The 15,880-nt window shown below is 39.5% G+C and overlaps 1 protein-coding gene and 1 non-coding gene across 2 annotated transcripts; both read left to right on the top strand.

The window, feature by feature from the left end:
* The first annotated feature begins 8,127 nt into the window (after nucleotides 1-8,127).
* Nucleotides 8,128-13,156, top strand: LOC120045041 (spindlin-Z-like). The gene is made up of 6 exons (XM_038989871.1): nucleotides 8,128-8,218; nucleotides 9,331-9,536; nucleotides 9,699-9,747; nucleotides 9,879-10,129; nucleotides 10,334-10,567; nucleotides 11,307-13,156. Exons 2-6 carry the CDS (start codon nucleotides 9,485-9,487, stop codon nucleotides 11,504-11,506), a joined length of 786 nt encoding a protein of 261 aa, XP_038845799.1. The 5' UTR covers nucleotides 8,128-8,218; nucleotides 9,331-9,484; the 3' UTR covers nucleotides 11,507-13,156.
* Nucleotides 13,157-15,058: 1,902 nt separating this feature from the next.
* LOC120057421 lies at nucleotides 15,059-15,156 on the top strand. The gene has a single exon (XR_005477926.1). It is a non-coding gene; the product is annotated as a small nucleolar RNA U13 (small nucleolar RNA).
* The last annotated feature ends 724 nt before the right edge of the window (nucleotides 15,157-15,880 follow it).

Genomic DNA, 15,880 nt, shown 5'->3' with positions numbered 1-15,880 from the left:
GGTAGTATGTACATGAATGTATAGTTAAAGTGAGTATGCATATATGATAAACAGAGAGTAGCAGCAGCGTAAAAAGAGGGGTTGCGGGGGGCACACAATGCAAATAGTCCGGGTAGCCATTTGATTACCTGTTCAGGAGTCTTATGGCTTGGGGGTAAAAACTGTCGAGAAGCCTTTTTGTTCTTGACTTGGCACTCTGGTACCGCTTACCATGCGGAAGTAGAGAGAACAGTCTATGACTGGGGTGGCTGGGTACTATATGGGGCTTTGGTGACAAAACGGATGGCACTGTGATAGACTGCCTCCAATTTGTTGAGTAGAGTGTTGGAGGCTATTTTGTAAATGACATCGCTGAAGTCGAGGATCGGTAGGATGGTCAGTTTTACGAGGGTATGTTTGGCAGCATGAGTGAAGGATGCTTTGTTGCGAAATAGGAAGCCAATTCTACATTTAATTTGGGATTGGAGATGTTTAATGTGAGTCTGGAAGGAGAGTTTACAGTCTAACCAGACACCTAGGTATTTGTAGTTGTCCACATATTCTAAGTCAGAACCGTCCAGAGTAGTGATGCTGGATGGGCGGGCAGGTGCAGGCAGCGATCGGTTGAAGAGCATGCATTTAGTTTTACTTGCATTTAAGAGCAGTTTGAGGCCACGGAAGGAGAGTTGTATAGCATTGAAGCTCATCTGGAGGTTAGTTAACACAGTGTCCAAAAAGGGCCAGAGGTATGCAGAATGGTGTCATCTGCGTAGAGGTGGATCAAAGAATCACCAGCAGCAAGAGCGACATCATTGATGTATACAGAGAAGAGAGTCGGCCCGAGAATTGAACCCTGTGGCACCCCCATAGAGACTGCCAGAGGTCCGGACAACAGGCCCTCCGATTTCACATACTGAACTCTATCAGAGAAGTAGTTGGTGAACCAGGTGAGGCAGTCATTTGAGAAACCAAGGCTGTTGAGTCTGCCAATAAGAATGTTGTGATTGACAGAGTCGAAAGCCTTAGCCAGGTTGATGAAGACGGCTGCACAGTAATGTCTCTTATCGATGGTTGTTATGATATCGTTTAGGACCTTGAGCGTGGCTGAGGTGCACCCATGACCAGCTCTGAAACCAGATTGCATAGCGGAGAAGGTACGGTGTGATTCGAAATGGTCAGTAATCTGTTTGTTAACTTGGCTTTCGAAGACCTTAGAAAGGCAGGGTAGAATAGATATAGGTCTGTAGCAGTTTGGGTCTAGAGTGTCTCCCCTTTGAAGAGGGGGATGACCGCGGCAGCTTTCCATTCTATGGGAATCTCAGACGATACATAAAAGAGGTTGAACAGGCTAGTAATAGGGGTTGCAACAATTTCGGCAGATCATTTTAGAAAGAGATGGTCCAGATTGTCTAGCCTGGCTGATTTGTAGGGGTCCAGATTTTGCAGCTCTTTCAGAACATCAGCTATCTGGATTTGGGTGAAGGTTACAGTAATGGATGTTACTGTTTAATCAGGGAGCCACAAAGATTAAGTAAACAAAGCTGAATTCACGTTACGTTTCATGCAACCACAGAATAGAAAGAAGTGATTGAGTTTGTATTCAAATTTTGCATTGTTTAAAGTTGATAGATATCATTCATGCAAAGCAATGAGACTGGGGGTGTAAGTATGTCTCCAGAATGATATGATCGAGTTGGCATGCATATGCCCTCAAACAAATAAATAAGGACATCCAAAATCATTCATAATAACAGTTCTTAAAGAAGCCAGAAACGCTGATACCAAATTCATTTTTAAGAATAAAAATAAATGATCACATTGGAAGAGAGAGAGCACTTCATACATTTTGGGATTGCATAGAACACCAGTAAATTAAAATATGCTAACAGTAACTAGAGCTTGGTTTGTTTGTTTGTTTGTTTGTTAGGTGTTCAGCAGCGAAGCTAGTGAAACCCTATTGTATTTCTTCCAGTTCATTATTGTTATGTTCCTTTTTCTCCCATTTTGGTGGAAAAATCAAAATTTCCGAGAGATGAAAAGGCTCAGAACTGTGTAACTTAGCAACATGGTAAAAGCCCAAGAGCCACACCTTCCTATGCAATACCATGCCAATTGACCACATGGTGGCGCAATAACAAGCGATTGAAAATGAAAACTTTGAAAGGTCAGACCCCACACCCCATGTGACCTAGACTCATTAAATTTAGTTCCTAGGTCCCTCTCCTCACAAGGAACTACATTTCTCAAGAACCCATAAAGTCCACCATGATGGATTTTCTGCCATTCAGAATTTTGTGAAAAACACTTAAGATGCTACTCATCTAGCACCGTTTGACCGATATGCGTGGCTGCTATTGACCAATGAACATTCACATGGGCGTGGTCTTGCACATAAATGCATACAAATCAGACAGATCTTCGTGTTGTGCCAAAAATTGGTACACATGTTCCAAACACTGTCAAGGCTCAACATATCAAAGCACATTTGGATCGACCACACAGTGGTGCTATAACGGCACATTTTTGTATCTGTTGATCTGTTTGACTCAGAGTGATGAAATTTGGCACACATGCTCGAGGATATGAGGCTAGCTAACCTGTAAGCTCATTGGCTCATAGCGGCCCTATTGTTTCAGCTAGAGACTTGTAAAATAGTGCATTTGAAGATGTGCATTCATAGATGCTATATACCTAATTTGGTTCCGATCGGTCTAGCGGTCCTGGAAAAGAAGACATTTTCAAGTCAACATCATTGAAAATGGTCCAAAATATACTGAACAAAAATATGAACGCAACATACAGTTCATATAAGGAAATCAGTCAATTTAAATTAATTAATTATGCCCTTATCTATGGATTTCACATGACTGGGCATAATTTATTTATTTAAATTGACTGATTTCCTGATATGAACTTTTGCAGTTTTCGGTTCTGTTCCCTGAACCGGTTCCAGACCCTGGTTCTCTCCGATCACAGTCATTGAACTATTTAGCTGATTTAAAATCACCAATGGCCTCATAGTAACATCCTTGAGCAGTTTCATTCCTGTCCTGCAGCTCAGTTCAGAAGGACGACTGTATCTTTGAGGTGTCTGAGTGGTTTAATACATAATGCACAGCATAATTATTAACTAGACGATGCTTAAAGAGATATTCAATGCCTGATTTGTTATTGTTACCCATCTACCAATCACTGCCCTTTTTATGAAGCTTTTGAAAAGCTCCCTGGTGCGAGCAGAGCGCTGATTGGCCAGCTCATCATTCTCTATGAGGAAATAGCAAGCTTTTTTTAAATGGTCTGATTCAAGTTTGAGGTGCGTTTTAAAAAAAAGTTTTTTTTCTCAAATTTATGCTTTGGCCACATGCGAGTATAAGATGAGTCAACAACATTATTTGGGTATGAGTTAACAGATTATTAACTTTTAAAAGTGAGATTTTCGCTGGACTGTTACTTTAAGGGCCGCAAAATGAACAGCAACTCTGGCCCTTTTGGAAAGTAAAAGTGCTCCTGAGTAGAATGGACCCCCTTTTACTGCGACACAATGTACAGGCAATTATGTACGGTGCAATATGAAAAGGATACTGAACATCATGCAATACTAATGAACTAAATAACAATAGGATTTAAATGTGTTTTCTAAAGTTGATTATTATAATATTAATATTATTATTAATATTGATATTACTATTATTATTAACAGTTGCATTATAAATAATGTTTTGTTATTTGGATGACTGTTGCTACCATAATAACGATCTAGTAATCATTACTTTTAATTCTGTAAAAAATATTGTCAATGCTATATTCATTTTTTTCATTTTTTTTATATTGTTAAACAACATTCTAAGTCTTCTAACATTTCCTAATAAAATGTTACGAATTTCGAACATTTGTATTATTTTTTACCTCTTCTTTGCGGGACTTTTATTTTGAAGAGAAATCGTTGAGGTCACGGCCTTATTCTTGCTTGGTCTTGCTTATTCTTGCTGGCCTCTCAGAGGTATGACATTCTTCTTCCTCTTGCCCCCGCTTCCATCATGAACACACAGGAAATTAGATTTTCCAAAGATGACACTTGGTAGCATAATGACTAAATAAAATAAAAAACTGACTTTAGAACAGCAGCTACTTTTACAGCAGGTTTCTTTATCTTCCTCATTGGTTCAAATAATTGATTTCAAAATGTGCATACGCCATCTAATGTCTTGTAGTGGAAATGAGAGGCCTACAATATTATATTTAGAAAATCTTTGTTGATTTTGAAAAGATATAGCAGAGTAGCCAGAACATAACTCTTAACTCAGCCCTTGCGACTGTCAGTCCAACAGTCCAACTAGGTTGTTGTGTTGTACTCAGGTCGCTACATTATACACTGTCATTTGGGGGAAGGTATACTACGCATACTATTGTATAAATACTATAGTATTCACTTTAGTGTTTTTGCTGATTTTACTGTTGTATTCACTGTAGTGCAAAAACACTACAGTGAATACTGTAATACTTTGTGTAGTATTTACTGTAGTATACTGTAGTATGTACAGTTAACTTTAGTATAAAGACTGTAGTAAAATAACTGTAGTATACACTATAGTAATTAAATGTGTTTTTGCGTCTTGAAGTACACTATTATTTACTGCAGTGTTTTTGCAGACTTTACTGTAGTATTTACTATATTGTTTTTGTTTTATTATCTTTGACATAGGAGTGGAAGCTTTCTCCTTCAGGAAACCTACAGGAGAAAAACTAATAGAGCAAATTTTCCATATCCTGTAGGTAGGTCAGACTGGGGTCTGACTAGACAGTTCAGAGCTTCTGATCTGTTCTATAACTTTGGGGCGGCAGGTAGCCAAGTGGTGGCCACTGGGGCTAAGCTGCCTGCCATCCAGGACCTCTACACCAGGTGGTGTCAGAGGAAGTCCCTAAAAATTGTCATAGAACCCAGCCACTCCAGTCATAGACCGTTCTCTCTACTACCGCATGGCAAGCGGTACAGGAGTGCCAAGTCTAGGACAAAAAGGCTTCTCAACAGTTTTTATCCCCAAGCCATAAGACTCCTGAACATGTAATCAAATTGCTACCTGGGCTATTTACATTGTGTGCCCCCCCAACCCCTCTTTTACACTGCTGCTACTCTCTGTTTATCATATATGCATAGTCACTTTAACTATACATTCATGTACATACTACCTCAATTAGCCCGAACAACCAGTGCCCCCGCACATGGGCTAACGGGGCTATCTGCAGGGTGGGTGAAAACAGAGTTGGGTGCAGTGGAATCGGTGAGGGTTACCAGAAGTGGTCTTGTGATAATTGTTTGTATTTCTGCAGGTCAGAGGAAGCAGGCGTTCCAGGTTAAATAAATGGCGACAGTGTGTAATGCCGCCACCCGCCACCCACCCCCCGCTAACCCCTCTTTTACGCTACTGCTACTCTCTGTTTATCATATATGCATAGTCACTTTAACCATATCTACATGTACATACTACCTAAATCAGCCCGACTAACCGGTGCCTGTATATAGCCTCGCCACTGTTATAGCCTCGCTACTGTATATAGCCTCGCTACTGTTATTTTTCACTGTCTTTTTTATGTTGTTTTTATTTCTTTACTTACCTATTGTTCACCTAATACCTTTTTTTAAAGAAATTGCACTGTTGGTTAGAGCCTGTAAGTAAGCATTTCATTGTAAGGTCTACTACACCTGTTGTATTCAGCGCACGTGACAAATAAACTTTGATTTGATTTGATTTGATTTGGTTAGCGCGTTGGGCCAGTAACCGAAAGGTTGCTGGATCGAATCCCTGAGCTGACAAGGTAAAAATATGTCGTTCTGCCCCTGAACAAGGCAGTTAACCCACTGTTCCTAGCTTGTCATTGTAAATAATAATTTGTTCTTAACTGACTTGCCTAGTTAAATAAAGGTTAAATAAAAATAAAAATAACTGTACTTCTTCTTAGATGAGGTTTAACGGCGGTTGGCATTCAATATATGTTGCATTACCGCCACCTCCTGTACTTTGCTTGAAAATTAAAATAACTCAACAAATAACCTACCATTTAACACTACACTAACTAAATACTCCACTATTTAAATATATTTAGTCCTACCTCAGGCTAACAGCCTGAAAGGCTAGGACAACACCACCCTGTAACTCTTCTGACGTCAAGTCTCGTATACCCAAATACCTCTCTGCAGCTGCCACCACAACCTACATTTTCTACGGCTTACGTTCCATTCCTGCAGTACAGTAGATAACCATTGCTATAAACGCTAAAAATCCAATCCTGCTGAAGCATATATCACTTGTTGGCCTATCCCTCTGTACTGGTACAGATCTACTACTCACACCACTCCTCTCAGGATCCCTCCCCCTTGACCCATCTTCATCTACTTTCTTCACTGCCTCAGAATACATAAACTTCTGCACTACTCTCACCCTGGAAACCTCAACCTGCCTCTCTCACACCAGACATTTCTGATCCACAGCCCATGGGCACCCCTATAACTAACACATACCACTTTCCCCAATGCTATACATTCCTTTGTCTCATGAATTCTGCACACTTATCACACCTAGGAACCTCCCTCCTACATAGTGCTGCCCCATGCCCATAACCTTGACAGCTGTAACAATGTAATGTATTCGGCACAAAAGCTTGTACAGGACAACTTAAATACAATAACATCACTTTGTCGGGAAAAGACTCAACATCACAACTCAAAAGAACAGACAACGACTCTTCTGTTTCCCCACTCACGCTACCCTGTCTGCGTCGCACCAAACGACGAGCATCACAAACACTGGGAATCTTCCCTTTCAGTTGATCAACTTTCACATTTATCACTACGCCAGTAATCACTCCTTTCAATGGCACCCTTTTCTTGAGAGCAAAACAATTCACATCGCTTGTCGCCATTTATTTAACCCGGAACGCCTGCTTCCTCTGACCTGCAGAAATACAAACAATTATCACAAGACCACTTCTGGTAACCCTCACCGATTCCACTGCACCCAACTCTGTTTTCACCCACCCTGAAACCACAAATGGATCAGCCAAAAGGCAAGGGTCCACTTTTTCCAAAAATGTCACTCCTACCTTCACAGACTCATATTTATCCAGACCCTCAGTGCCTAGGCCTCCGAGAACTTCACCACACCTACCCCTTCCAATACTTCGCCCTCCTCCTGTCTTCGATCCGGCGTACAGCTCACTCTGCTTACACTTTCTGCCATTCTTCTTTAACAAATCAAAAAGCTATTTTTAATTGATTCAAGCTCACCCTCTTCCTCCTTCGCTCTTTTTGACCTCCTCTGCCTCTCTTTTTCCCCCCATTCCTCCTCCGTATTCCAAGTATACATCTCCTTATGATAACACTGCACTTCTCCTGACATACCTCTTGTTTGTGCCTTCTCAAGGGACCATTTTCCTTCTAGAACTGTAGGGAACACAATATATGGTATGTACTTGGCATATAGGTTTCTCACTTATGGGTGGCACAAATTGTGATATGGGGGAATGGGCAGGGTATATGCAAATTAAATACTGTAATATTTGCTATAGTTTAATTGTAGTGTTTTTGTGGACTGTAGTGTTTTTGCGGACGTTACTGTAATATTTACTACATAGTTTTTTTTTCAGATAATACTGTAGTATTTACTATCGTATTCTACAGTATACCACAACATTCTATAGTAAGTACTACACATGATCGAGGGATACTACAGTGTGTAGTATATTATTCCACAATATACTACAACATTCTAAAGTAAGCACTACACAATCGAGGGGTACTACAGTGTGTAGTATAGCATACTACAGTTTACTACAGAATTCTATAGTAAGTAATGTAGCAATTATTCTATAGTAAACTGTGGTATTTCTTCATATCGGTACTACAATAAGTAATAACAACTGTTTACTTGTTTATATTCATGTACCTGTATTCATATGTCATATGCCAATCACAATTGCTTGTATTAAACATAAATACAGATGTTTTCAAATATGTGTATGCTTCTACGAATGGTGTTGTATTGTCCGCGCATGCGCAATTTGCGGTCGAAGAACCCACTATTTGGCAGGAAGACCGAGCTTCCCGCGTCCCCATCCACATTTCCAGATCACTATTTGGTAGAAAGCGGGATAGGTGGGACTCGGCCATAGGATTTGGGTTGTGTATGCAAACGGAGCCAGAGGAAAAGCGAGATGGGATCAATTTAGATGTACAATTCATCGGGTAAGCAACCCTCAAACTAATCACTCGATTGGTAATCAAATGCATGGACTCAGACGACCACTAACTACAGTAGTTCATTGGGAGGTACGCATGTGCATGAGCAATTTGTGTATAAACCCGCTTTGTTGTTTGCATTTCAAATGCATGTCAGACAGACCCAAACCTTCCCCTCCTTTGTTCGCTTGCGCTGGTTTTGATGCGGGGTTTGTATATACTGGTGCAACATGGCTGACATTGAGGTACCAGACCTCCTCAGTTAAAATCCAGTCAATCCGCCTATTTGACAATCAAGCGAATCGGTGTTTTAGGATGCACATGTATGCAACGTCAAGCAACATATTTCCTCGCTTTGACTTTATTAATTGTAAACAAAATGACAATCCTATACTTTCTTGGGTCACTCTAGAGCATATTGAGTAGTTTTACTTAGCTTGAACTGCTTGCCATTTCTGTTAAATAAAAGTATACAACAGTGAGTTCGAGGCAATGAGACGAACGTTATTTCAATGTTACCTGTAGGTAAGTAATGTTTGAAAACATGTCTGAAGGGGGCGGGTCTAATCCTAGTCTACTAAAAAGTAATTTCTGCTGTCTGGATAAAAAAAATCGGGGGGGGGGGGGGGGGGGGGGGTGTAAATCCCTATTGTTTATACATTATTAGGAAAGACAGCCTATGTTGTCTATTTTCATAAGTATACATCATTCTATTACACCTAACGTTGTAGAAATGACATCAGAATTGTGACAAATTGAGCCAAGATGGGCCTACTTTCTCTATGGACCTCTAATAGTAATTCGAGTCTGATTGACCTGTGTTGGTAGGCCTACTTGGTCTCTACTGTAATTATGACTCATTGAACATGGTGTGTAAGACTAAGTCACCCTGCAACAACAAAAAATTATATACTGTTCTGCAATTGTTTTTAGGCAGCTACTGGTGCTATATATGATTGTATAAAAGGACAGGTCTATAGCACACGAGTCAGCATGACTGAATAGGTTCATATCAGTTACATTTGCAATGAGATACTTGCTAGTTATGACATTTTCTACCCCAAAGTCATTCTTCATCATAATGTTGTCATGTTTAACACATGCTCATTTTTCAACAGTCTGAACTGCCACATTAAGTGTTCCTGCCCTGGAGGGGAGTGATCCTCCCACCTGGGGCCACCACCTGCATGCTGTCCTTCTTTCTCCTGATTACCTAGTAGAGACATTGTCACCCTAGTCTGGCAGCCTGGCTGCTTACCTACATGTATATCAATGAAGACCCCATTTGGGAAGAGGCCAGGCCAGCGCCCCAGAGCTGATGGGGGTGAGACACATTCTCGCTTTGTGTACATGAAGGCAGCAGGAACGTTACACATTACATATAGCCTACTACACTATATGGCTGTCATTTTTAAGATATACATATGATACAATAATAAATACTGATTGGTGAGATTTCATGCACATGTTTGTTTTGTCATTTTAGGGAATATTGGGGTATCTACAAATATGATGAAGAAGAAAAATTCCCACAAGTAAGTTTTCTCATTGTGTAGACACAGCATAAGACCAAAAGCAGGTTGGCTTACAAACTGATACTACATAGATGGATTTGACATTCATTTACATATTGCTGTCCTTGACTCTCAAATTGGGATCTCTATAGGAAGCAAAAGAATAATGTTGGTCCAAGCAAGCCTATTGCCCAACCCAGACGAAACATAGTGGGTTGCAGGATAACACACCAGTGGAAGGAAGACTCCAAGGTTTCCCAGTGGAAAGGAACAGTTCTCGACCAAGTCCCTGTTAACCCCTCTCTCTACCTAATCAAGTATGATGGATTTGACTGCATCTATGGACTTGAGCTTCACAAAGATGAGAGGGTGCAAGGCCTGGAGGTTTTACCAGACCGAGTTGGTATGTGTTGTGAAGACATGACAAAAATCGGCTTTGCTCTGCCATAAAAAGCATATTCCACTTATGTCTGTTCAGTATGGTATAACCAATGTACTTATGCGCTTGATGTGTGTTTGATCATGCATACCTTATATCACAGATTAGTAAATGTGTCTTTTCATAGCCATATTAGCTGTCCATTTGAAAGTGCTCTCTGTATTGCAGCTCCAGCTCGTGTCAGCGATTCCCAGCTAGCAGAAACCATGATAGGCAAAGCAGTGGAGCACATGTTTGAGCAAGATGAAGGACCAAAGGAGGAGTGGAGGGGCATGGTGCTAGCACAGGCTCCCATTATGAACACATGGTTCTACATCACTTACGAAAAGGACCCTGTTTTGTACATGTACCAGCTCTTGGATGACTACAAAGAGGGGGATCTCCGGATAATGCCTGATTCAAGTGAGAGTCCATCAGAAATTATCTTCAGTGTTTAAAATGTAGACATTGAGTACATTTACATGCACAGTAATAGTTTGCTATTAAACTGATTATGGCAGTAGGCAGATTATACAATAGTCATGTAAACACCTTACTCTGCTTATCTTAATCAGCATAAGCTCAAAATTGAAGTAAGCATACACCGATTAGAACACATAGTTCTAATCGGTGTATGCTTACTTCAATTTTGAGCACTGAGCAATCTTTTGAATAATTAGGACATGTGAACAGTTTAATCGGTGTTCCGGTGGTGTATTTGATCTGCGCATGTGCCTGTGCTAGCACCAGGTAGTGCGAGTGAAGTGAGTTCGGAAAAACTGAAAGTATGCATCTTATAAATAGTTTTCGCATACAAACTTTATGTCCGAACACAGAATCAAATATATTTTTAATGCCGATTATCTGCACTTGTCAAATGGCCTATCAGTAGCCTGATTTCAGATGTGTCCATGTAAACAGGATTATTAGGGAAATCGTTCTTCTTGCAAAGCATGTAAACATTTTAAACAAACTATTGTATTAACCTATCCACAATAATCACATTATTGTGTGCATGTAACCGTGCTCATTGTTTAATGTCTCTCTCTCTTTTAAAAAAGACATGTAATTCTAAATTGTCTTACTGTAGATACAATCATACTACATAGATGTAGTCAACCAATTATCTCACTAAAGCTGGTAATATTCTATGCTTTTGCAGATGACTCGCCTCCAGCAGAGAGAGAGCCTGGAGAAGTGGTGGATAGCCTTGTTGGCAAACAAGTGGAGTATGCCAAAGAGGATGGCGGCAAAAGGACTGGCATGGTTATCCATCAGGTTGAAGCCAAACCCTCTGTTTATTTCATCAAGTTTGATGACGACTTTCACATCTACGTCTACGATTTAGTAAAAACGTCTTAGGGTAATGGGCATTGAGAAAATCATTGATTCACAGACCTTGGCAAATGTTCTGACACTTTCTTTGAAACAACATACATTTCCATTCAAAATGGACAATTCCTTCACAGGCTGCAAATGTGGAACTTGTCGTTTCCTGTGTCACTGCTTCCAATGCGAAATCTTTTAGTGTACTTTGTTTCAAGTCCACTTTGTTTCTAAAAGAAGGGAGACCTCTGCAGATTTCGGCATGTCTGAACATTTACACTGTTCAATTGGGCCAGACGCCATGTGCGACATGGTTTATGAATGTAAAATGCGGGAAGAAAAAAAAAATCATTGCGCTGGTAATATGGGTCAGATCTTTTTAACTGTTTTGGTTAGAAGCAAGCCGTTTTCACTGTATTAATGGTGCAAGCATGACGCTAACTAATCTGCACTCTGGAAACAATGTTACAGTGACACTTTATCATTACAGCAATTATTTAAAAAAATATATATATTGGATTATAATTCTTTCGCACAGTGCTCCCAAATTAAAACTCCAGGTCGCACAGCAAAATATTTAACTGCATACCTTAGAACCCTGCTTGCAGCATTTTGAATTTTAACTAATTCTCACCTAAAAGAACCATGTCATGGTTCTTTTACGTGGGAATTGTTGTATTGTTAACACATGTTTAAATTGTTCACCTTGTGTTACTGAAGCCTATGTCACTGTTGTCCTAAGCAGCTCTTCTGATGCTGCTGCAGGTTTACTTACCGCTACTACAGTCACTCTTGTGTACAAAGATCAGCTCCTGCTAACCTCAATGTAGTATTATTGATAAGACATCTTGAAGGTCTGCAACAGGTCTCTGAACCATGTGCACCTGGATATACGTTTGGTCAAAATGCTAGATCCTTGATGGCCCCTTCATGATTTCCAAGGTGTGGAAATCATCATATGCTGCCAATGGCTGTGGGAGCCATCAAGGCGTTTAACATTTTACATTACTGTTGTACTGTATTGTGTGCAATGTCAGTTCCACTTCTGAAAAGCAGACTTGTGTTTTCATGTTTATAGCTAAATGTAAGTTGATGTGAGTTGCATGTCAGTTTGTTCTTTTCAAGGTTATGAGCTTATGTAAATTGTGACATTTATTTTGTTGTTTTTGTACCATGCATTACAGAAACCAGTTGACTGATAATGCTAAGTGAGTGCCAACTAATGGTGCCAGTGTTGTACAGCATTTAATGGGTAACATTTCTAAATAAATCAGTTGTCTGTTTTTTGTTTTTGATTTTTCCACAAAAACATGGCTTATTTGTATGTATCAACAAAGAGCTTGCCTTATTTGATTGGGAGAAATGTGTGTGCATGTAAGGATGAAGCTTGTGTGTACATATTCAGTCACAGTGGTTGTATGTCAAAATAGGACTAACATATTTTGAGTTGAAATGGAAGAGAATTTAGATATAGCTAAGGGACAGTAGTGAAGTCCTATTTATACATCAATATAGAGGTAAAATGTGTTCTCAAAGGCATTGTGTGTTCTACATTCAGTTAATATACCTAATGCATTATTTTTGAATAATGAAAATGGTTACAGTTTGTCATTTGGCACAAACACTTTAATGTTACATAATTCTGTAAGGACATTTTATAATTAAAGACTACTCTGAATATTAAAACAAGTATGTCATATGTTTTTAAATGTTATATAAGAATGTTATGTTTAATTTTAACACAACCCTGGTAAGATTTTCGATTGTTTGTGTAGCGGGGTGTAGTAGTCCAAATGGGGTCCATGGAAAAGCTCTCATAATATTGAGTGTTGCAAAACTCAAATACTAGCTAGCCATTCCCTCTGTCATGCTAACTCTGAGAAATACTTAGCAATGGAATTACATATAGAATATGAATTATAGGATCGCTGTGTATTTAGATACAAGATATTGTCAAACTTGTATAATTTATTAGATTACTTTATCAATACTTTAGCACATCATGAGCGGAAACAATATAGTCAAGGAGCTAGGCCCTCAGATCCGGTTCTGCCACTTGTCACCTTTACGTGTGCCATCATAAGGTAAGGCTGAGAGGAAGGACATCATGTTTCTTGTTTTTCAGATCCTAATCTTGTCTCACTTGAGTTTTCTTAGGCACTAATGCTGCGATCATAACAAAGTGAGAAGGTGGTATTTACCACATACGACTGGGGGAAAAAACACTTGAACGCCCCTCCAACTGGTAATTACTAGTGGGAAACTCATCTGCCAACACTGAGCCCTTTTTTTTTTTTACCAACACTGAGCACTGACTTCTCCCACATGCCAACCTCTGACATCACCTACTATGGAAATTACTACAACAACTTTATGACAAGCAATCTATTAATTTGTTTTTTTGAGCACCATAATTTCTTAACAAGCATGATAGTTGTACTTTTGGTTATGGTTGACACTAGGTTGTTGGCCATTAGCCAATCAGCGTTTCTCAACGAGTTCAGAGCATGTGAATGCATCCAACTGGTATTTACAACTTCCCAACTGTAATTACCCCCTTCCCACCTGGTTATGAACGAGCATAAAAACAAGTAAATAAGAAACCTCTTTCTTCCATAGCATGAGGCCTTATAATGTAAAGAAGACGTGTCACTGATTTACACCTCTCTAACCCCTTTAGATCTAGGGAGGAGGGGCTATTGGTCGATTTGGATGTCAAGGGACAGAGCAACTACACATATTATCCATTATATTGACCAGATACTCTAGTAGCCACTCTAACAATGAAAATACATGTTTTAAAAAATAGAGGCATTCGGGAGGGGGCAAGATCAGGTGGGCACATTCTAGCCAATGAGAGAGCATATACTCGCGTGAAAAACAGGCTCAACGGTGGCCATTAGTTACTACAGCCACAAAGTCAAAATAGTCTGTAAAATTCATGAAAACGAAAATGTGATTTTTATTTGAGGTTAGTTTTAGGCATAAGGTTAACAGTGTGATTAAGGTTTAAAAGCACAATTTAAGAAGATCAATTGTGAAAATAGGCGAGGTGTATGACTTTATGACTGTGGTAACTAATGACGACGAGGCATAACTCCGATAAATGTTTTTTCCTCAAAGTATACGAGTCCTTAGCTTTATCAGTAAACTCTAAACAACCTAATCATTACGAAACGTATATTCGATCAAATAAGCCACACATGGCAAATAGGCCTTACATTTTTTGTTAACCAAATTCCCTTTCATTGACCTCCATACAAAAACTAAAAAACGGCACCTGCTCGAAAAGACATATTTCCGGCCGAGTTATCGCTCTCGCTTCGACTCTTCCTCTTTGCTAACTATATCCAATGTCCCAGAATGCATCAGTTGTGAATATATTATAACGCGAACTACTGACGGTTTGCTGTACTTTATTGGAAATTCACAAACATTTGACTTTCTTTCATGTTGAGAAATTGTGATTATATTTTTGTACTATTCGTTGAATGTAATTATACAAGAAAACGTGGACTTTGTTTCAAAACCAGTTTCTAAAAGACTATGAGCATTCCTCTAATACTTTTGGAACCTTTAGCAAATTTGATCCTTTTGGTTCATAAAATGTGATGATCGGGAGCGTCATAGTCTTTCTGTGACAGGTGTGACCTCATTGTTACGCAATGCACCTCAACCGTCTGATCATGAACCGGGATTTCATTAAATGGTTAAAATAGTGTGATAGGTATTCAATTCATTGAAACTGTTTCCTCCAGCATCTTCACAAGGTCCTTTGCTGTTGTACTGGGATTGATTTGCTCTTTTCGCACCAAAGTGCGTTCATCTCCAGGAGACAGAACGCGTCTCCTTCCTGAGGTGGTGTGACGGCTGCGTGGTCACATGGTTTTTATACTTGCAAACTATTGCTTGTACAGATGAACGTGGTACCTTCAGGCATTTGGAAATTGCTCCCAATGATGAACCAGATTTGTGGAGGTCTACAATTTTCTTTCTGAGAACTTGGCTGATTTCTTTTAATTTTCCCATGATGTGAAGATAAGAGGCACTGAGTTTGAAGGTTGGCCTTGAAATACATCCACAGGTACACCTCCAATTGACTCAAAGGATGTCAATTAGCCTATCTGAAGCTTCTAAAGTCATGACATAATTTTCTGGAATTTTCCAAGATGTTTAACGGCACAGTGAAGTTAGTGTATGTAAACGTCTGACCCACTGGAATTGTGATACAGTGTGAAAAGTGAAATAATCTGTCTGTAAACAATTGTTGGAAAAATGACTTGTGTCATGCACAAAGTAGATGTCATAACCGACTTGCCAAAACTATAGTTTATTAACAAGAAATTTGTGGAGTGGTTGAAAAACGAGTTTTAATGACTCCAACCTAAATGTATGTAAACTTGAAATTTC

This window comes from Salvelinus namaycush, chromosome 1 (genome assembly GCF_016432855.1).
Source record: "Salvelinus namaycush isolate Seneca chromosome 1, SaNama_1.0, whole genome shotgun sequence".
Lineage (NCBI taxonomy): Eukaryota > Metazoa > Chordata > Actinopteri > Salmoniformes > Salmonidae > Salvelinus > Salvelinus namaycush.
This window is presented reverse-complemented; position numbering and strand designations above follow the sequence as displayed.